This window comes from Chlorocebus sabaeus, chromosome 3 (genome assembly GCF_047675955.1).
Source record: "Chlorocebus sabaeus isolate Y175 chromosome 3, mChlSab1.0.hap1, whole genome shotgun sequence".
NCBI lineage: Eukaryota > Metazoa > Chordata > Mammalia > Primates > Cercopithecidae > Chlorocebus > Chlorocebus sabaeus.
This window is the reverse complement of record NC_132906.1, coordinates 77,239,942-77,261,138: the sequence shown is the minus strand read 5'-3', so window position 1 is coordinate 77,261,138 and position 21,197 is coordinate 77,239,942. Positions and strand designations below refer to the sequence as shown.

Here is a 21,197-nt window from a genome sequence, read left to right as displayed (position 1 = left end):
TAATTATAGGCCATCCAAGTAAAGTTTTCTTTTTTTGACAGAGTCTCTCTCTGTCCCCCAGGCTGGAGTGCAGTGGCGCAATCTCGGCTCACTGCAAGTTCCACCTCCCGCGTTCACGCTATTCTCCTGCCTCAGCCTCCCGAGTAGCTGGGACTACAGGCGCCCGCCACCACATCCGGCCAATTTTTTGTATTTTTAGTAGAGATAGGGTTTCACCGTGTTAGCCAGGATGGTCTTGATCTCCTGACCTCGTGATCCACCCATCTCGGCCTCCCGAAGTGCTGGGATTACAGGCGTGAGCCACCACACCCAGCCCCAAGTAAAGATTTCTAATATAATGTCATGTAACTTAAACCTGATCATTATCCTGTTATTTTCAGGGATGTTCTTGTCATGTTTTTTTTTTTTTTTAAAAAGTATTATGCTTTGTCAACTTATTTCTTAAATAATTTTTAAATATAACTTTGGCTAGATCCTCAAATAAAAACTTGTTATCCTTCCTAGCTTTTGTTTTTTGGGGGCTTGCATGGAACAAGAGTCTACTTCGTGCATCTGGTCTGTGTGGTGTCTCAGGAGCACACTGCTCCTTTCCCTTTGGCTTTTCCTGGCTGGGCTGCTCTTTCTGCTCTTATTTTTTGCAGAGTTTTTCTGTCAGTCTATTGTGATGCCTTAAGTATCACGGTGAAGATGGGGCGGGTGTTATCCCTTCTCTGAGAATGGAAAGCTAAGGTAAAAGTCAGCAAAATGGCTTGTGAAGACACAGTTGTTCCTTAATAAGTCCCATGTCGGTATGCTGACAGCCCTCACAGTTGGGTCTCCAGCACAGACCTCCAGACTCACTTATCCAGCAGCAAGTCAGGATTGCCCGTCAGCATTTCAATTTGGCCATAATCAACCTTTTGCTTTTATCTCTTAAATCTGCATCCCTCATTTCCCGCAGCTCAGTACATGGTAATCCTGTTCTTCCCTTGTCTTATACCAACACCAATGCAGTCCTCCTCTTTTTCTATCAGAACACACACCCATCTCATCAGCAGAGCCTATAGGTGCTACCTTTAAAATTTGTTCAGCACATGACCACTGATGTTTGCTTGCCTGATCCCCACTCTGGTCCCAGCTACTGTTGTTTCTTGTCTCAGTTATTGCCTTGATCAGATCATGTCCTTCCTCCTATTTCCCTGGGTGTGAGCCCTTGGCTTCTCTTGCCTGTCTCTGGCCTCCCCTGTCATCATCCTGTCCTCACAGTTCTGCGGGCATCCGTATTGCTCTTCTGTGAGCACCTTGGGCACGTATCACCCCATGGCTTTTGCACTTGCTTATTCCTCTATGTGGAGCAATCTTCCTGCACTCTGTGCCAGCCAGTCCATCCCCTGGCAGGTCCCTGCTCAGACCCCCTCGATCAGAGCCCTTGCTGACCTCCCTATATGAAGTGGACTTTCCCTCTGTCACTCTCTTGTCTCCCTAAGCCAGCTTCCTTTTCCTTCTTAGCACTTATCACCTCTTGCATTTGTGTCAGTCTTTTATTGTCAGGTCACTCACTGTGGAAACTTTCACTGCTGAATTCACAAGGAGTTGGCACTCAAAACATTCCTGTTAAAATGACTCAGTGCATAAATGCTATGAAAAGCTACAGCATTAAAACAGATAATGTGCCCTGATGGTGTATTTGATAGGTTCAAAGTTACAATTTAGTTCCTATGAAATATATCCATTGCTGTTGATCAAATATTTGTTTATTTCTGAAGAACTAATGTGCAAAGTTTAGGATAACAGAGGGAGAACATGTTTTAAGTCTTTTTTTCCCCACCTTCTTTCCTTTGTCCATATAGGATTTACAGCTGTTGGAGGATGGTGATCTGACTGTGATAGGAGATCGGGGAACCACACTGAGTGGAGGGCAGAAAGCGCGGGTAAACCTTGCAAGGTAAGTTGCATTTCAGCAGCCACTATGCAGTTGTCTTTTGTGCTGCTTCTAATGGTGGTGAGCACATAGGACCCGCTTACTGTGTATTGCGTCCTGTGTGAAGCACTTTCTTGGATTATTCTACTGGCACTTGAACGAACATCCTAGTTGTTGAAAGTTATCGTGTTCTGGGTGAGAGTCTGATATCTCTTTATATTTTCTAGAGCAGTGTATCAAGATGCTGACATCTATCTCCTGGACGATCCTCTCAGTGCAGTAGATGCAGAAGTTAGCAGGCACTTGTTCGAACTGTGAGTTTGTTTGTGTCTTAAGTCATTTCTGCTTTCCCAGAGCCATTTCGAGTTGGCTCAGGAAAGCCGTTATGGCTTTCAGCTTGTCCTGCTCTGGTGTTCCCCCTCCCCCTCCGCACTGTCCCCTGCTTCCCTGAAGATCCATTTTAGAGAAATTTTGCAGAAATACAAGGTCAAGGTAGGAAAATATACAAATGATTTCAGTGTGTTGCAGTGAGTGGAGTGTACCATGTTTTCGGGAATTGAGAAACAGATGGCAAATTTTGCAAGTTTTCCCCAACTAGTAATTACAGTTGATAACCAAGAAACTGCTGATGGACCAGGCCCCGGAGATAGGAAAGATGGTGTGCCATTTTTCAGTGGAAGGGTGGCACTTGTCAACCTGGGCTTTGTCTTTCAGCTCTTTTCCTCCATCATTTCTCTATGACAGGTTAGAAGTGAGGTCCTTGGGACCAACATAGGGCTTTCTTGGGAAGGCTTTGTTGCTCTTTACATATTAATCTGTCAGTTTGGAGATAACCTACTAGTAAAATCTATAATTTAAGAATGATTTGCTCCATAGTAGACTGTGGTTTCAAGAGTTGAATGTTGTTTCATGGGTTCTTACCAGAATGAACACTGAAGACCCACGTAGGCCTGGCTTGCCTTTGAAACTAGTTGTCTAGAATCTGGCTTCCCTCCCGACTCTTACGTGGTGTTTCTGGGATTTGCTTTCTTTGGCTCTTGCTTAGACACGGAGGTAGAATGACTCTGGAATCTTTTCTGTATATTCTGTAACCTCATGTGTGCCGACTGACACTTCCTATGTAGTCTAGACTGGCCTTTTTGAAAGCATTGTGAACTGGTTTTTCTGAAACAGCACCCACATCTGCCCCACAGTCAGCTTCCTGTTTTTCGCCTTGTTAACGCCAGTGAGCCTGTCCCACTCATTGTAGCCCTTCTGTGCACACTGAGGTAGATGCTCCTGCAGGTGTTACTGCATGAAACATCTTTGCTTGCAGAGGACGGCAGTCAGCCACAGAGAAGATAAGCACCCATGCTGGGCTGAGTGAGAGAGAGAGGCAAGTTCAGATTTCATTCTTGCCCATAAGGAATTTGTCTCTGCAGAGATTCAAGACTAAGTGCATAGGAAAAGTTCAACAGACCCCAAGGCTTAAGGAATTTCAATATAGGACAATCTATTTTGTTAGTATCGTTTTTTAAAATAGGGTCTCGCTTTGTTGCCCAGGCTGGAGAGCAGGTGCAATCTCGGCTTGCTGCAGCCTCAACCTCCTGGGTTCAAGAGATTCTCTTGCCTCAGCCTCCCAGGTAGCTGTGACTACAGGCTAGCACCACCATGCCCAGCTTATTCTGTGTTTTTTTGAAGGGAGGGGCTTTGCCATGTTGTCCAGGCTGGTCTCCCTATGTTGCCCAGGCTGGTCTCGAACTCCTGGGCGCAAGGGATCCGTCCCGCTCGGCTTCCCGGAGTGCTGGGATTACAGGCGTGGGCCCCTGCACCCGGCATAGGACAATCAATTTTTTTAAATGGAAGAAGTGGGTAGCTGAGATTGGAAAGGTCGCTGAGGGCCGGGCTTGGCTGGAAGTAGCCTGTGGTCCTGCAGGCTGGTAAGGGTTTATAGTGGCTGAGAGTAGGATTCAGTTCCTTTGAAAGAAATAGTAGAAGCAGAGGTGTGCAGACAGGAAGGAGTGAGGCCTGTGGGAAGGACAGCAGGCAGGCACCTGTTCCTGTGGTGGGGGATAGAGAAGGTACTGTGAAAGAAAGCTCTGGAAGTCCTGTGTTGGCCAGCCAGGGCTGCCCTCACAATGCCACAGGCTGGGGGGCTTACACAGCGGCAGGTTGTTTCCGCACAGTTCCGGAGACTGCATGTGCGAGATCAATGCGTCTGCAGGCGCGGCTCCTCCCGAGGGCTTTCTTGGCCTGCCGATGGTCGCCTTCTCACCCTTTGCTCCTCATGTCTCTGCATCCAAACCTCCTCTTCCTGAAGAGACACCAGTCAGATTAGAGTAGGACCCACCCTCATGGCCTCATTTTAGTGTAATTACCTCTCTAAAGGTTCTGTGTTGGCCAGGCACTGTGGCTCACGCCTGTAATCCCAGCACTTTGGGAGGCTGAGGCAGGCACATTACCTGAGGAGTTCAAGACCAGCCTGGCCAACGTGGTGAAACCCCATCTCTACTAAAATTACAAAAATCAGTGATGGGTGGTGGTGGGCGCCTGTAATCCCAGCTACTCCGGAGGCTTAGGCAGGAGAGTTGCTTGAACCCAGGAGGTAGAGGTTGCAGTGAGCCAGGATAGTGCCATTGTACTCTAGCCTGGGCAACAAGAGTGAGATTCTGTAATAATAATAATAATAATAATAATAATAATAATAATGGTTCTCTGTTCCAATTCTAAGGTGCTGGGTGAGGGCTGGAACATAGGAACTTTGAGGGGAGCATGGTTCAGTCCATAACAGGTCCTGGATAGCAAAGTGGAGACAGAGTCGGCTGTGTGAGAGTAACTCATCTCTGGGCTCTGGATTCCAGGGGTTGGGACATGAAGTCATCCACTGAGCATGGGGCTCTACGTGGACTCCTGAATGTTTCCCCACCAGAGTGCGTATGTAAAATGTGCCTGGTATGGGATGTTGAAGTGGATGTGGATGGTGGTGATAGTTGAACAACGGTGTGTACGTACTTAGTGCTACCAAGCTATACACTTAAAAATGGTATAAATGGTAAATGTTATGTCATGTCTATTTTTCCACAACCAAAGAAACGTGGGTGGCAGCATTGAATCTTTCTGAATGCAGAGTGAGGGATAAGCTGGCACTCGGCGTTGCCCCGGCACACTGATCAGAGTCTTGTTTCCTGCTCCCTCCTCCTTGTGCCTTGATGAATTTTCCATTTGGCCGAGAAGGGCCTCTGTGGCTTGCTCGAGTCTTGCACGAGTCCCCACCAGTTCTTTATCACTCGAACAACGGTTGCCGGTGGGACGCTCTTTTAGAGTCGCCGCAGGGAAGGAGGAAGGTATTTTCATTGCTGAGTATCAGTGTGCGTATCGCACAAGCTCCCCCAAATTTTCCTTGAACACAGGAGGTGTTTATAAAGTCCTCTTGCACCTTTAAGGATTAATGACTTTGGATATACACTTGTTAGAAGCAAGCTTGTTAAAATTGTTGTTTGCTAATCAGAATCACATTCTTTGGGGAAACTTAGGACAGGGAGCACGAATGCAATTTAGGAAATCACTCAGCAGCAACTGGAGAATGTTCTCAACGAGTTAGAAAATTGGATTGAACAATATGCTATGAAAGATGGCGGTTGTGTTGAAGCTTAGAAATGTGAAGTGTTTTGTATTAAAAGTGAATGAATTACACTTCTATTTGCCATGAACAGTTTTACTTCGATCATGAATATATATTGAGAGTTGTTAAGAGTTGTGTTTTACAACTATATGTTGCAAACACGAAGTGGATTTTTATCACATACAAAAAGTGAGGGGCACTTCCATTAACGGATACTGATCCGATTTGTTGCCAGCCATAGATGTGGTTGTATTCTAGAAAGCCTCAAATTCTCAGACCCCTGCCCCTTTGAGTCTCCTAATCAGAGCTCCCACACTGTTGCCTACCTATTTGTCTTAGTCCATTCAGGCTGCTGATTCAACATAGCATAAACTCGGTACTCCATATAAACAATAGAAAACTGTTTCTACAGTTCTGGAGGCCAAGATCCAAGATCAAGGCGCCAGCAGTTTTGGTGCCTGGAGAGGGCTCACGCTGTGGTTCGTAAACAGCTGTCTTCTCACTGTGGAAGGGGTACGGCAGCTTCCCTGGGCTGGCCCCTTTTACTAATACCATTCGTGTTGGCAGATTCTCATGAAATAGGCCTCACCTCCTAATACCATTACATTGGTTAGGATTAGGGTTCAGTAGGAATTTGGAGAGGGCTACAAACATTCAGGCACAGCACTAGTTCACCTTCCCTCTTTCAGTTCCTTCCGAACTCCTGTACTTTTAAGCTACAGTTCTAAGTCCTCGAATGGCAAATTGCCCTTTGCAGTCCGCCCCATTCACCTTTCCAACCCTTGCCCACGCAAGACCAGTCCTCCAGCCATGCACACTTCTGTGGGGTGCCTGGAGGGAGGTATGACTTTCTCACATCTGCCTGTCTGTAAGGGTATTGTTCCTGCCATCAGAGAACCAGGGATAGTATGCCTGGGCAAAAGAGAAAAATGAAAGACACAGATCCTACCTCCTGCCTTTCTCTTCTGCTCCTCGGGGGCCATAGCACTTTCTCTGTCTGCCCACAGCCCTCAATGAGCTGCTCTTGATCCACCTATGTGTCCTTCCCCCCAGCCCCTGCACTGGACTGTGAATGCATGAAGGTGCCTTTGCACAGCGCGTTTGTGCTCCGGGACCATTGCACCTGCTGTGTCTGCCAGTATTGCTTCCCCCAGGTAGTCTCACGGCTCGTACACCACCTCCTTGCAGAGAGGCCTTTCCTGGCCACTCCCTCTAAAGTACAACCTTTGCCTGGCTGTCTCTTCATGGTTTACATTACTACCCAATAGTGTATTTTCTGTGTTTGTGTAGTGAGTGTCCCTACACGATGCAGGGTGTTGTCTGTTTGCTTGACCAGTGGATGTATCCTTATCACTTAGAGTAGTCCCTGGTACTTCGTCAGTGCTCAGCAAATGTGTCTTAACTGAATGAATGAAGGTAGTGACTTTATCCCTCCCTCCCTCCCTCCCTCCCTCCCTCCCTCCCTCCCTCCCTCCCTCCCTCCCTCCCTCCCTCCCTCCCTCCCTCCCTCCCTCCCTTCCTTCCTTCCTTCCTTCCTTCCTTCCTTCCTTCCTTCCTTCCTTCCTTCCTTCCTTCCTTCCTTCCTTCCCAGAGTTTTGCCCTGTCACCCAGGCTGCAGTGCAATGGCATGATCATGGCCCATTGCAACTTCTACCTCCTGGGCTCAAGTGATCCTCCCGAGTAGCTGGGACTGCAAGTGCACACCCCCACACCTGGCTAAGTGTGTAGAGATGGAATTTTTGTAGAGATGGAATCTCTATGTTGCCCAGACTGGCCTTGAATTTCTGGGCTCAAAAGATCCTCCTGCCTTGGCCTCCCAAAGTGCTGGGTTTATAGGTGTGAGCCACTGCACCCAACCGACTGTATCTGTCTCACTTGTGTCACTTCTGACATTGTATGTGTCAGCTCTTAATGTTGTCTTTTTTTTTTTTTCCTTTTTGAGACAGAGTCTTGCTCTGTTGCCCAGGCTGGAGTGCAGTGACACGATCTTGGATCAGTGCAGACCTCCTGGGTTCAAGTGATTCTTGTGCCTCAGCTACTCGAGTAGCTGGGATTACAGGCATGCGTGACCACATCCACCTAAGTTTTGTATTTTTAGTAGAGATTGGATCTCACCATGTCAGGAGAGATCTCGAACTCCTGACCTCAAGTGATCTGTCTGCCTCAGCCTCCCAAAGTGCTGGAATTATAGGCGTGAGCCCTCGTGCCTGGCCTCTTACCGTAGTCTTTATATAGTGTTAAATAGCTCGTTGCTAAATCAATCACTTATTATTTGTTTGTTTTATGGCATGACTGGAAGATTTTTACTCTTAAAAATTTGGAAAGTATTTTTTGAGATTTGCCTAAGAAGCAAAATTTAGAAAAAATTTCAAGCCATCAATTACAATGTTAGTGTAATTATTTCTATATCTCATCTACAATGGAAGATGCTAGGAAGAAAACGTTTTGAAACCTTTGAGGTGGCTGATACTGGACATAGCACCCCATCAGATTTGATCATTAACATCTCCCTTTAGATATGTATATAAAGGGATTAATGGCAGCCAATTTTGAAATAAAGGGAAATAGTTTCATTAAAAGCTTTAGTACTAAACCTGAAGAAGGGTATAATAGGTTGTTGCAAAACTTAGTTTTGAAATAAGCCAAACTAAGATACCTGAAAGGGGAAAAATTAATCCTTTTGGATATAAAGGATGAAGTGATAGTTTACATATCTGCAATCTGGAGTTGCGGTTCTGATCACAGGTGCTGTCTCTATGATACTCGTTTATGACTTCTCAATCCTGAATTTCTAAAAGCAATGGCTGCATATGGGGAAGACTGGACGACAGGGCTAACACTTACTGGGCATGAGTTATGTTCTTGGCCATTGTTACAGATTAGTGCTTTTCTTTTTTTTTTTTCTCTCCTTTTTTTCTTTTTGAGACAGGGTCTTACTCTGCCAACCAGGCTGGAGTGCAGTGGTGTGATCACAGCTCACTGCAGCATCAACCTCCTGGGCTCAAGTGATACTCCCACCTTAGCCTCCCTTGTAGCTGGGACTACAGGTGTGTGCCACCACACCCGGCTAATTTTTTTTGTAGCTCCCAGGTGTCTGCATTTACAATGTAGGAGAACTTTGAGCAGGTACTGTAGAAAACAAACAAACCCCAGAAAACTTGATGGTTGAATACTGAGGTGGGTCTTATCTTTGAGCCATATGGTTTGGACTGTTTGGATTCTGTTCTTCCATTTTCTTATTCAGACTGTTTAGGACTAATGAGAGAAGTTTTGCTTCCTGGATGAGACCAAGAATACTGTGGAGAGTCACACATCACTAGCATTTGTTTTCCTACCTAGTATTATTTGGGAAGAAGAGTCTGGCAAATGCACTCTGGCAAAAGTTACCAAGAATCTAAGCTTTTTTTGGGGGGTTGGGGGGCATCAATATGTGCATTATAAATTATCATCTAAGAAACCGTCCAAGGAAAATGCCGTGTCATTACATGACCTTGATCTTTCTTTCTCCCCTGCAATCCTACACAGTAGTAAAATAATTAATGTTTTAGTTAAGTCAGGTTTTTGAATCTCTATATTGTTCAGTCATTTTTCATCCTGGAATATATTGTTAAACTAAGTTTTAGAAAAAAAATATACTTATTGCCTCCTTCCCAGACAAGTATTTAGGATTTCTTCATAGCAAGGCTCATATTTGCTGCTAGCGGTTTTGAGGACCTAGCCGGCTTTATTGGCTTCTATTTCTGTTTAGTTTGTATTTAACCTCTAGATCTTTGACTACTGTGTTGTCTTTGACTATGGATTCAAAATGTATGTTTTTCAATGTGGAGCACCCCATTCGTGTGTGTTTTCACCCTGTGCCTTTTACATTTATAGGTGTATTTGTCAAACTTTGCATGAGAAGATCACAATTTTAGTGACTCATCAGTTGCAGTACCTCAAAGCTGCAAGTCAGATTCTGATATTGAAAGATGTAAGTAGTTTCTAGAGATCTCCTGAACTTGCAAGTACTCAGGTGTGTGGAATCCCCTTCTTCCTGCATTTCATGTCCCTTTCTTCTCAGTGCTGGGATTCATGTTTTTGAGTATTAACTCAAAAGACTTGTAGAAATGTCATTATTACATGCCAAGCCATATTACCGTAAAGTATGTAAATTGCTACCTCAAGATTACTACATTGTTAAAGAAAATGATGCTAGTTTAATTTAGGACTTTTTGTTTACCTCTTCCATGACTTAATTCAAATTATGTTATTTGGAAATTACAGATACTCAGACCTGTTTGTATCCATTTAATTGTCATGCATAGTTTGCCTAAAGCTCCTCTTCTATTAATAGCAGAAATGGCTGGGCACAGTGATTCACACCTGTAATCCCAGCACTTTGGGAGGCCGAGGAAGGCAGATCACCTGAGGTCAGGAGTTCAAGACCAGCCTGTCCAACATGGTGAAACCCCGTCTCTACTAAAAATACAAAAAATTAGCCCGGCATGATAGGGTACACCTGTAGTCCCAGCTACTCGGGAGGCTGAGGCAGGAGAATCTCTTGAACCTGGAAGGTGGAGGTTGTAGTGAGCTGAGATCATGCCATTGTACTCCAACCTGGGCGACAGAGTGAGACTCTGTCTCAAAAAAATAAAAATAAAATAATAATAATAGCAGCCACACAGGTGGATAACTGAGCAGTGGAGTGACATGGTTTGATCTGTGATTTTAAGAGATCCCCTTTGTTGTTTGCTAGGGGAGCTACAGCAGAAGTAATTTGAAGTCTTAGTAGCTCACAAGACAGAAATAAGGGCTTGGTCTAGTGTGTCAGTTTCCTAGAGCTGCCAGAACAAAGTGCCACACATTTGGCAGCTTAAAACAACAGAAATGTTTTGTCTCACTGTTCCGAGGCTGCAAGTCCAAAATCAAGGTGTCCGCAGGGCCATGCTCTCTCTGAAGGCTTCAGGGGAGAATCCTTCCTTGCCTCTCCCACTTTCTGGGGTTTTGCTGGCACTCACAGTTGATCCTTGGCTGGCAGTGCAGCCCTTTAGTCACTGCCTCTGTTGTCACATGGCATTGTTGCAGTGTCTGTCTGGCTTTCTTCCTGTAAGGACATCAGTCATTGGACCTAGGGCCCACTCTAGTCCAGTATGACCTTATCTTGTCTTGATTGCATCTGCAAAGATCCTGTTTCACAAAATAAAGGCCACATTCACGGGTAACAGGGTTTAGGACTTGAACGTATCTTTTTAGAGGGTCACCATTCAACCAAGAAGAGCTAGCGTGGCCGGGGATATGGAGGTTAGTGAGAACTTCTCAGCCCAGTGGTGGTTTCATGCATCACTCCTTGGCTCGTTGCCTCTCGCCTCAGTAACCTGGTCCTTAACCCTTGCTCTGTTCCAGGCCCTGGTCAAATTCCTCATTGTAGGTCTGAAGCCCCCTTAGTGTCTTCAAATGTGTTAATGTTTCTCCTCCCGCAATTTCTTAATAAAATGATGGAAGTAACAAAAATGAGTGTTAATTATATTTTTTAAGATCTGTGTGCACCATTCTCCAAGGGAGATAAATTTCACATTATTGCAACAAATGGGGTATATAATGATAGCAGAGCTCTTAGATGAATTTCACATTATTGCAACAAACGGGGTATATAATGATAGCAAAGCTCTTGCAAGTCTTTGTGTGTAAGTCCCTCCTTGCTGCTTAAACAGTGAGGAATCTGTCCACCGAAGTCCCGGCAAGTGAATTCTCACCCTTAAGAGGATTATCGAAGGAAGAACTGCTGCCTCTTCAGAAGCAGTTCCGTGTGCTGGCTCTTCCCCTGGGGAGCCTGGGTTCCTCGAAGTTGAAAACAATTAATTTCTTATGCAGAGGGCCGAGACTAGTGTGGCAAAACCTGAATGCTGGTACATTAAAATAAAATCTGTGGGTGGCAGAATAACCTTTCTCCAAAACAACCATCTGGCCAGGTGCGGTGGCTTATGCCTGTAATCCCAGCAATTTGGGAGGTCGAGGTGTTGGGGGGAATCACTTGAGGTCAGGAGTTTGAGACCAACCTGGCCAACGTGGTGAAAACCCGTCTCTACCAAAAATACAAAAAAATTAGCTGGGCGCGGTGGCGCATGCCTGTGATCCCAGCTACTCAGGAGCCTGAGGCAGTAGAATCACTTAAACCTGGGAGGCAAAGGTTGCAGTGAGCTGAGATCGTGCCATTGCTCTCCAGCCTGGGCAACAGGGTGAGATCCTACCACACACACACACACACAAACCATTTTTCCACTGGTAGGCACCCAGGATGAATATGTGTCCGTTCTTGCTGTCATCCCAGCCCCCTCCCTAACAGCAGACAGAGCACGGTTGCCCCTCGGAACCCACTCTGCATTGCTTGTGAGTACTTGGCTTCTGAGGAAAATTGCCATCCTAGTACCAGCAGGAGTTTTCTTGTGCGTCTTACAGATACTATGTGAAAAGTGGTCATTTCATCAAACTAGGTGTGTCGCTTTTACCTCCTATGTGGAAGAAGACTCAATGTATGATGAAGCATTTTCGAATTCTCCAGTTATCAAACTGGTCCAGAGGGCCCAAGGGGTCATTGGATTTTCCTCAGTGGACCCACCTTTTTGGGGGTGGGGAGGATTGGGGTAGCAGGGAGGGTTCTGGCCACCTTCCCCCACCTGACTTGCCTTAGCCAGGAGCTCCTCTCCTCTGATTTGTATTCTGGGAGTTTGCCTAATATTATGTTTGCTGCTGTTTGAGGAAATCAGTTGGGTCTCATTTCATGAGGTATCTCATTTCATGGGGTACACAAATAGTGAAGATATTTGTACATTATTTTGTATGACTTTGTAAGGAGAGAAAACTGTGCAAGGAGGTGTCCCATGGAATGTTGAATTTTCAGTTAGGAATTCCCTGAGTCTTTGGGGCATTTATGTATGTATGTATGTATGTGATGCAGTTTTGCTCTTGTCGTCCAGGCTGGAGTGCAGTGGCTCGATCTCTGCTCACTGCAACCTCCGCCTTCTGGGTTCAAGTGATTCTCCTGCCTCAGCCTCCCAAGTAGCTAGGATTACAGGTGCCTGGCTAATTTTTTTGTATTTTTAGTAGAAGTGGGGTTTCATCACGTTGGCCATGCTGGTCTCAAACTCCTGACCTCAGGTGATCCACCCGCCTTGGTCTTCCAAAGTGCTGGGATTTCAGGTGTGAGCCACCACACCTGGCCTGTGGGGCAGTTTTAGAGTAAAGACCATGAAGGTGCAGCTCATGGGGTCTGTGTCCAAGTCTGGTTCTCACACCTTTTTCCAGCAGGGCCCATGGCCAGTGGAGGCTTGTGGAGTGCTTCCTACCTGTGCAGATATACCTGGTCCTACCTCCCTATCAGTGTTAGGTTTCTCTCCTGGAATATCCTTCTCAATTTACCCATTCCTTCAATTCTTATTGCATAAAGCTTATCTCAGTTTTTCATGTGTAATAAGACTACTGATATGGTCACCAACATCTATGTGATAATGATCGCCATTTGCAACACACTATTACCATTTAAAAAATATTCTTCAGTACCTAACACGGGCTCTGGCTGAGAACAGAGCACCTGGTTGTGTATCAGGTTGAATTGTATTAGATTTGTCAACTAGGATTCCGGACCTAAGTATAATCATAATTTAAGATCAGTTACCTTTTCTTGATTAGAATTAGATTAGGTTAACATTATCACCTGCAAATGTATCTCTCTGAAATTCTTTATTTTTATTTTAGGGTAAAATGGTGCAGAAGGGGACTTACACTGAGTTCCTAAAATCTGGTATAGATTTTGGTTCCCTTTTGAAGAAGGACAACGAGGAAAGCGAACAACTTCCAGTTCCAGGAACTCCCACGCTGAGGAATCGCACCTTCTCAGAGTCTTCGGTTTGGTCTCAGCAATCTTCTAGACCCTCCTTGAAAGATGGTGCTGTGGAGACCCAAGATGTGAGTTTACCTCCTGTTACAACATGGCCTGGTTTTGTTGACTGCTAGTGGCCTTATGGATCTTTGGTCTCCTCTGTTTGAAGCATCATCTTTTGTCCCAAAGTAGATTCTGTGGTTTCAAGGCCCTATTCCATGATATTGGTAGATTAAAACAGAACCAAGGCAAACAACTCTGGTTGGAGTAATCCTTTGCTTGTAGGCTGGGGAATGTCATGGAGATGAGTAGCAGGTGTGTGTACTGGTGCAAGTCCCAAGCTGTGTGTGACTCATACTAATATTACAATTCTTGAATTTACTGTAGTGAAGTCCTACTTAGTCTGGTGGCCCCCGACTTCTCTTTGCATCCAGAGGCATAATTTGAAGACCGCCTTAGAGAAAGTCCTGCTGTGGGCCACATGAAGTTAGCCACTTTTCCTATATGTTGGAATGTTCTGATGCTGCACGTGGCTGATGGAGGTATTTTGTCCTGTTGTCAGATGGTTTATGCTAGGCTAGAAGTAGCAAGTGCAAAGACCCAACAGTTCCTGACACATAGCAGCCCATCTTCCTTCTTTACCTTTCAAGGGTAGGAGCTGCATCTTACTCATCTTGGTATTCCCAGTGGCCAACATAGAGCTGCTCAGTACATCCTCAGAGTATGTGAATCTCATGCCTTCTAAGTCCTCCAGGCAGAAATGTACCAGAGCTTACTTAAAAACATAGATATTCCTTGCCACACAAACCCTCACTATCCAAATCCAGGAACCTGAAGGATTCTTGCAGATATTCAGATTAGGCCCTCACATGCCAAATTCTCAGGAGTCAATTTCTGAAACTCAGGAACCAAACAGATTAGGATCATATGCTATCCCTTGCTTTCCAAACTCTGGTTACTCAGACTCACTGCTTGAACCCAGTTACTGTATTGAGCTCATGTTTTGACCTTCTGCTCTTTTATGCTTCCATATCGAGTGATGCAGTTGAGAGTTCCATATCTTTCTGTACATGATTTTTGAACAAGTTTCTGTATGTATACTTGAATTTGGATGTGCTAGGTAAGTGCTGGACATTCTGATGTCATCCTGCCAGCAAGCCACACCACAATGTACAAATGATATTTCCTTACCTCTAGTAGAACCCTGAAAGTGGGATGGCTGAGTGCAGGGATTAGTGCATGTAGCTGGGTGTGGTGGCTCATGCCTGTCATCCCAGCACTTTGGGAGGCTGAGGCAAGAGGATCACCTGAGGTCAGGAGTTCCAGACCAGCCTGGCCAACATGGTGAAAACCTGTCTCCACTAAAAAATACAAAAATTAGCCAGGCGTGGTAGCAGGCATCTGTAATCCCAGCTACTCAGGAGGCTGAGGCAGGGGAATCGCTTGAACCTAGCTAGGAGGCAGAGGTTGCAGTGAGCCAAGATCGCTCCACTACACTCCAGCCTGGGCAACAGTAGCGAAACTTCGTTTCAAAAAATATTAAATAAATAAAAAGTAAGTACATGTATAGTTTGGCTGGATATTTCTACACCCTTCTCCACAGGAGATGGATCATTTTGGACTTCTGCCTGTTTCCCCACAGCTTTGTCAACAGAGTGCATTGTCATCTCTGGGAACAGTTTTGTATACGATTTTGTCTCTTACCACCCTTTCCTTTGCAGACGGAGAATGTCCCAGTTACACTCTCAGACGAGAACCGTTCTGAAGGAAAAGTTGGTTTTCAGGCCTATAAGAATTACTTCAGAGCTGGTGCTCACTGGATTGTCATCATTTTCCTTATTCTCCTAAACACTGCAGCTCAGGTAAATAATGACATTTGTTTTGTGCCCTCAAAATGATATTTACAGTACCTATGTTTATGCTATTTTGACTGCATCTTGCAGTTCACTTGGGATCTGAATTGAAATGTGCTGTCTTTGGGGAACAAAGTGAGGGCTGCCTAGTGGTGTCCCATTACAAAGACCTTCTGCGGAAAAAAAAGGGTATCTTTCAATGATTTTAAAATGGAACATGCATTTTCTTGAGTTCTTGGTATCTGGGAGTTTGGGCTCAGCGTAGACCTGAGCTGGAAGAACTATGCAAGTTCTCTGAGCTTTTTATTCTTTCTATTTTTTTCTTTTTCTTTTTTCTTTTTTTTTTTTTTTTGAGACGGAGTTTTGCACTGTTGCCCAGGTTGGAGTGCAGTAGCGCAATCTTGGCTCACTGCAACCTCCACCTCCCGGGTTTAAGCAGTTCTCCTATCTCAGCCTCCGGAGTAGCTGGGATTACAGGCACATGTGCCACCATGCCCGGCTAGGCTCATTTTTGTATTTTTAGTAGACCTAGGGTTTCATTATGTTGGCCAGGCTGGTCTTGAACTCCTGGCCTTAAGTTGATCCGCCTGCCTCAGCCTCCCAAAGTGCTGGGGTTGCAAGCATGAGCCACCATGCACGGCTTCGAGGGCTTTCTTTCGGTTGTCCACGTTAGCGATTGAGAGTTTTGAGTTGGTAAGTCATGCCCAAGTTTGATTTTTGTCTTTGTTGTTTCTCACCTCCTAGGTTGCCTATGTTCTTCAAGATTGGTGGCTTTCGTACTGGTAAGTTATTTCTGACGTATGAAATACTCAAACATCAATAAGAAGACTCGCTTTTCCGTAGAGTTAGGGGGAGATATTTGTTGATCCTTCTCTTCTAATCCTCACTTAGTTTACCCGAAGAAAAGTTAGAGTGCTTGCTGGTGGAGTGTAACCTGTGGTGGTCTCCACCCATGTCTGGTCCGCGGCATCATGTTCACAGTTAGTTTCGGGAACTGAAAGTCGTGATTTAAATTGAATTTTTATGAGGTAGATACACACAGGACTATATGAGCTGAGAATCATTTTCCAGCATAAAGCATTTCTCTCAAATTGTGATTCATTTTTTTAAAAAAGGTATTTCTCTAAATTCCATATATAGCTTAATATTTTTTTCTCCCCATGTTCCATAGGGCAAACCAACAAAGTACGCTAAATGTCACTGTAAATGGAGGAGGAAATGTAACCAAGAAGCTAGATCTTAACTGGTACTTAGGAATTTATTCAGGTAAAGTTGAATCATTTGGTCTATTATATGAGAGGCTGAGGTGCTTACAATGAGCCTGTGTGAGTAACTAGGGCTTCCAGGAGTAATTCAGTAATGTCTTAACAGATTAGGAGTCTCAGTCGAATTTACTCTGTGAATTAATTAGAATAATTATTTTAAAAATCTACTAGAAGAAAGAGGTTGAATGAAGACTCTTAATTTGCTCTGTACTGGATTTTGAAAGTTAAACCAGGATTGAGCATTCAGAAAATCAGCCACTGGAAATATGTGGCTATTGTCTATTCTAATAGGTTGCTTTAGCTAAATCTTATATCATTATACGGATGGGCAGGGGGATTAGAAACGGATCCCCACCCTGTGGTTTGGATTGTTCCAATTCTGTCTAAATAAACCCTGGCTTTTATTGAACTTGGATGAAATCCTCTGGCAGCAAGGCCCCCAAAATAAAAGCATTATTCCCTCCCAGGTATGCAAAGCTCCCTTCAGCACTGCTCATCTCCTGGGCTTCACTAATTACTTAAGAGGGAAGCTGAGCAGGGAAGAATCCAGTGTCTGGGAATTAGGACGCCTTCTATTTCTTACCTTGAGATCACAATGTTATCGTGTCCCCAACTGTGTGATTAATTTAACATTTGGCTTGCCAAACTAATATTAACGCCGCACTCTGTTTTCACAAGAGTGCTTAAAATGTATGTAGCATTACATACTGTTTAAAGGAAATCCTCATCTAAAATTTTAAATATTTCCACAGGAAATGCTCCTACAAGCTTTCCTCAGAGATAGAGTGAGTTATCTTTGGAAGAACCTACTTAGTGAAATTTGGTGTTTATTTCATCTATCGCTTGCTAAGAAATCTGAATCCGTTAGGTGTTTACCTTCCAAATTGACGGACTATGTGAAAACTAAGGGAAGAAGGAAATCGGTTCTATTATGTTTGTGTAGGATGACAGGCTAAGGATAATGCCTGTTGATGGAGTTAGGAATTTGAGCTGCTTTCAGAGGTTAAATAACAGTGACATGTCATCTGAAAGGGAAATATTTGTTATAGAAGTTACCCCACTGTATTGAGCATTGTGAGTTAAGAGATGTAGGAAAGCTCTTTTAATTTCTATGTGAATAATGAATCCTCATTCATGTCTTAATAAAATGTATGATTTATTTTATTCATTTAAAAATGTCTTGTATCTATGTAAAACACTTAGTGGGGGATTAGTTGCTTATTTAGATTAATTATGTTAAAATATAATTTGTGTTTTCTTGCAATTCAATTATTCAAGAGGTTTTCCACATGCAACTTAATATGGTATTTTTAAATTCTTTAAAGCTACTTGGGCATTTTCTACAAGGAAAAGGTAAATCATTTCTCCTATTCCTTGTTAATATCACATGTTGGTATCAAAACATACCACCTTTTTTAGATTATGGGACATAATGTAAATAATAAGATTTGGAATATGGAGAAGATCAACTACATTTCATGATTATCTGTCTTACTTCTGAGTTTTTAATAGAACTTGCAATTGAATTAGGAGAGCCTAGAATGAAATTGTATTGTACACCTGATTTTTCTTTTCTGTGCAGTTTCCATTCAGTGAGAGAAAAATGAACTATTTTAATCCTTCTTTGTCAATGTATTTTGTAAATACGTTATACTTTTGTAGAATCCAGATGCTTTATGGAATAAATTAAGTAACATCTTTATAAACTACCTGACTTGCTTTAGCAACTGTTGAAGAAAATGCAGAGATATGCTGTGTTCTCTAAGTGATATTTCTTTATTTCAGGTTTAACTGTAGCTACCGTTCTTTTTGGCATAGCAAGATCTCTATTGGTATTCTACGTCCTTGTTAATTCTTCACAAACTTTGCACAACAAAATGTTTGAGTCAATTCTGAAAGCTCCAGTATTATTCTTTGATAGAAATCCAATAGGTAAGTCTGACACCAAGTTTCTCAGTAAGTATGTCTTGTTAACAACACATTTAGGATCTGATTACATTTCCGTCTTTGAAAATGGAAGGGATGCTTGGAAGAAAATCACTATGCATGTTGATTCATTTTCTACAAGAAGCTTCACTGCTATTTTTCTCCTACTAGAGAAAATCTGAATATTGGTGTGGGGGGCGGGGCTTACAATCTTTTATTCCAATTTGTATGTGTGTGGAAAAATAAATGAATGTTGACTCTGCAGAATGCTCTAGGAATCCATTTGCTGTGAGGCAAGTGAAGCATCCTGCATTCCCTGTAAACATGTTTAAATGTAGTAGTTGCTAAAACATTGGCTGTGTTTACATAGTGTTAGGTTATGCCATTTTTCGGAGGGGTCTTTGTAATCAGGAATGCTCTGATGTGAGACGGGCTGTGTATTTCTTTCTTTCACTGGGAAACCCATTCATTTCTGGAACCACAGGGTTTTTGTACATACCCTGACTGTGAGGTTTCCCTGAAAGACAATACGTGGTTAGTTAAAAGCCAAGATTGGTAAAATGTAAACTCCCCTTCAAGAACAGTTTCTAACTCTGTGGTTTTAGAGTAGACTTTTGGTTCTATAATAGAGACTTTGTTGAACCTGCCATGTAGATCTTCAGTAGCTCGTTTCCTAGCTATACCCAAGTATACCCAGTAGTTTCCAAGTGGTTGATGCCTCTGCACTATGGGCTTCTTACCTGTCTTGCTTCTGAGGCTAGCCTTCCTAACCCGGGTTCCTAGGGAGAGTTAGTAGTGCCTATACGTCCCCACCCTGATCAGTTGAGTGGACTTGTGGGGAGGCCTGAGTGGCATTGTACAAATGACAGCTACCCTCATAGAAGCAGGGAGGAGGCCTGGAGAGAACACAGGCATAGCTTTGGCTTGGCCATTGACTAGCTTTGTGACCAAGGCCAGATCACATAGGTGCTGTTACACAGGCAATCTCCAAGCAGATGCTGTAGTTCAAAGTGTGGACTCAAACTAACTGCCTGGGTTCAGTCCTGGTGCTGGTTACTAATTGTTATAGCTGGTTATAGTTACATTCATATTCATATCCTAGTTACTGAATTTTTCTGTGTCACAGTTTTCTTATCCGTAAAATGGGGATACTATTCATACCCACCAAATTGAAATCTTATGAGAATTTATGAGAATTAAGCATGTTAATACATTCCTAGTACGTGAAACTGGGTGTAGCTACATAGTCAGTGCCTAACGAATGTTAGTGGCAGTGAAGTCATGTATCTCTGAATTGAATCACCTTCACTGTGGGATGGAAATTACTCCTACCCTCTCTGTTTTACATGATTTTTGTGAAGATTAAGGAAGCCTATTCTGGAAAGCATCTCGTGTAGATTTATTTAACAAAACTTTTCAGTCCAAGCACGGTGCAATGTGCAAGGATTTGTAAACTGCAGAGACCACACAAATATCGGTCTGATTTCAGCTGTTATTAGAAAGTCATTGGAGGACCTCTGCACTCTTACAGCTGTAACGTCGTGCCACTTTGCCAGTTAATTTGAAACTACAGTCATAACGTTTGGAGCATTAAGTGGGACTGCATTTCTGTTATCACAGGCCTCGGAATGTTCATGACTACCATTAACCAGCCTCTCCATGTTCGAGACCTATGGGCTTCTCCTCATGCTGATTTATTTATTATTCAGGGATTTGGAACCCAGTCTAAATCTTGGAGGTCACTAATCTTACGGCAGCACATGAGTGTTTATCTTGCTTCCTCCTCCTATATCTATTAGCATGACTTTATTCCCTCAACAAAATAGAAGCCCAAATAAGTACCCCGAAGAGAAGCCTACTTTGTCCAAAATGTTTAGAGGTCATGAATTATTTACTTTTTTTAGTGGTAGATGTTGAAAAAATTATATTTAAAGATTAAAAGTTTTTTAATGGTAGAATTAAAATTTTCATTTAGATGAAATTTTTGTACTTTTTACAATGGTGAAGTGTACACAAAATCTGTGAATTATGCCTCAGAATTCACATTACTGATTGTATGTGCTTCGATGGTTATATATATGTATAGAATTTATTTAGAGATAAGGTCTCATTCTGTTGACTAGGCTGGAGTGCAGTGGTGTGATCACAGCTCACTGTAGCCTTGACCTCCTGGGCTCAAGTGATCCTCCTGCCTCAGCCTCCCAAATAGTTGGGACCACAGGCCTCTGCCACCATGGCCAGCTAATTATTAAAATTTATTTTATTATATTTTGAAGAGATGGGATCTCACTGTGTTGCCCAGGCTGGTCTCGAACTCCTGTGCTCAAGGGATCTTCCTGCCTCAGCCTCCTCAAGTGCTGGAATTATAGGCATGAGCCACTGGACCCAGCCAGCTTTATAATATAAATAAAAATTCCCCTCTAGGATAGTGAGGCAGGCATGCTCCATTTTTCAGTACTCTTAAATATACATGTTAAATGTGTATAAGTGTCTGGCGTGATGTTGTGCCCCCTAAATTGCAGAGTGTTCTTTGAGTAGGGTAGAAAGACTGGGAAGCATGTCTGAATACTTAGTTATTAAAAGCAAGCTCTTAGAAGAGCCCTGGGGAAATTTCCTATGAGCTCAGCATCCTGATATTCTCCCAGATTTTAGAAAACTTAGGAAACGGGGAGGATCTCTGTTGGCATATAGTTTCCAGTAAGCTCACCCTGGGATGGCGAGTGGCACAGAAACTCCAGGTGACTCACACCGGGGGTCTGGCTAGATGTCCCTCGTATCCCCATCTCCAGTGCCCTTG

The 21,197-nt window shown here is 43.5% G+C and overlaps 1 protein-coding gene across 2 annotated transcripts in view; it reads left to right on the top strand.

Annotated features, from left to right (window-relative positions):
• The window catches only part of ABCC4 (ATP binding cassette subfamily C member 4 (PEL blood group)), a 292,733-nt gene that overhangs the window by 129,467 nt on the left and 142,069 nt on the right, over window positions 1-21,197 (top strand). For both annotated transcript variants that reach the window (XM_007960695.3, XM_073014436.1), the window contains 8 exons: window positions 1,830-1,924; window positions 2,128-2,214; window positions 9,375-9,471; window positions 13,233-13,442; window positions 15,078-15,218; window positions 15,954-15,991; window positions 16,381-16,475; window positions 18,260-18,406. In XM_007960695.3, coding sequence (XP_007958886.3) covers window positions 1,830-1,924; window positions 2,128-2,214; window positions 9,375-9,471; window positions 13,233-13,442; window positions 15,078-15,218; window positions 15,954-15,991; window positions 16,381-16,475; window positions 18,260-18,406 — 910 coding nt within the window. The remainder of the gene's footprint in view (window positions 1-1,829; window positions 1,925-2,127; window positions 2,215-9,374; window positions 9,472-13,232; window positions 13,443-15,077; window positions 15,219-15,953; window positions 15,992-16,380; window positions 16,476-18,259; window positions 18,407-21,197) is intronic.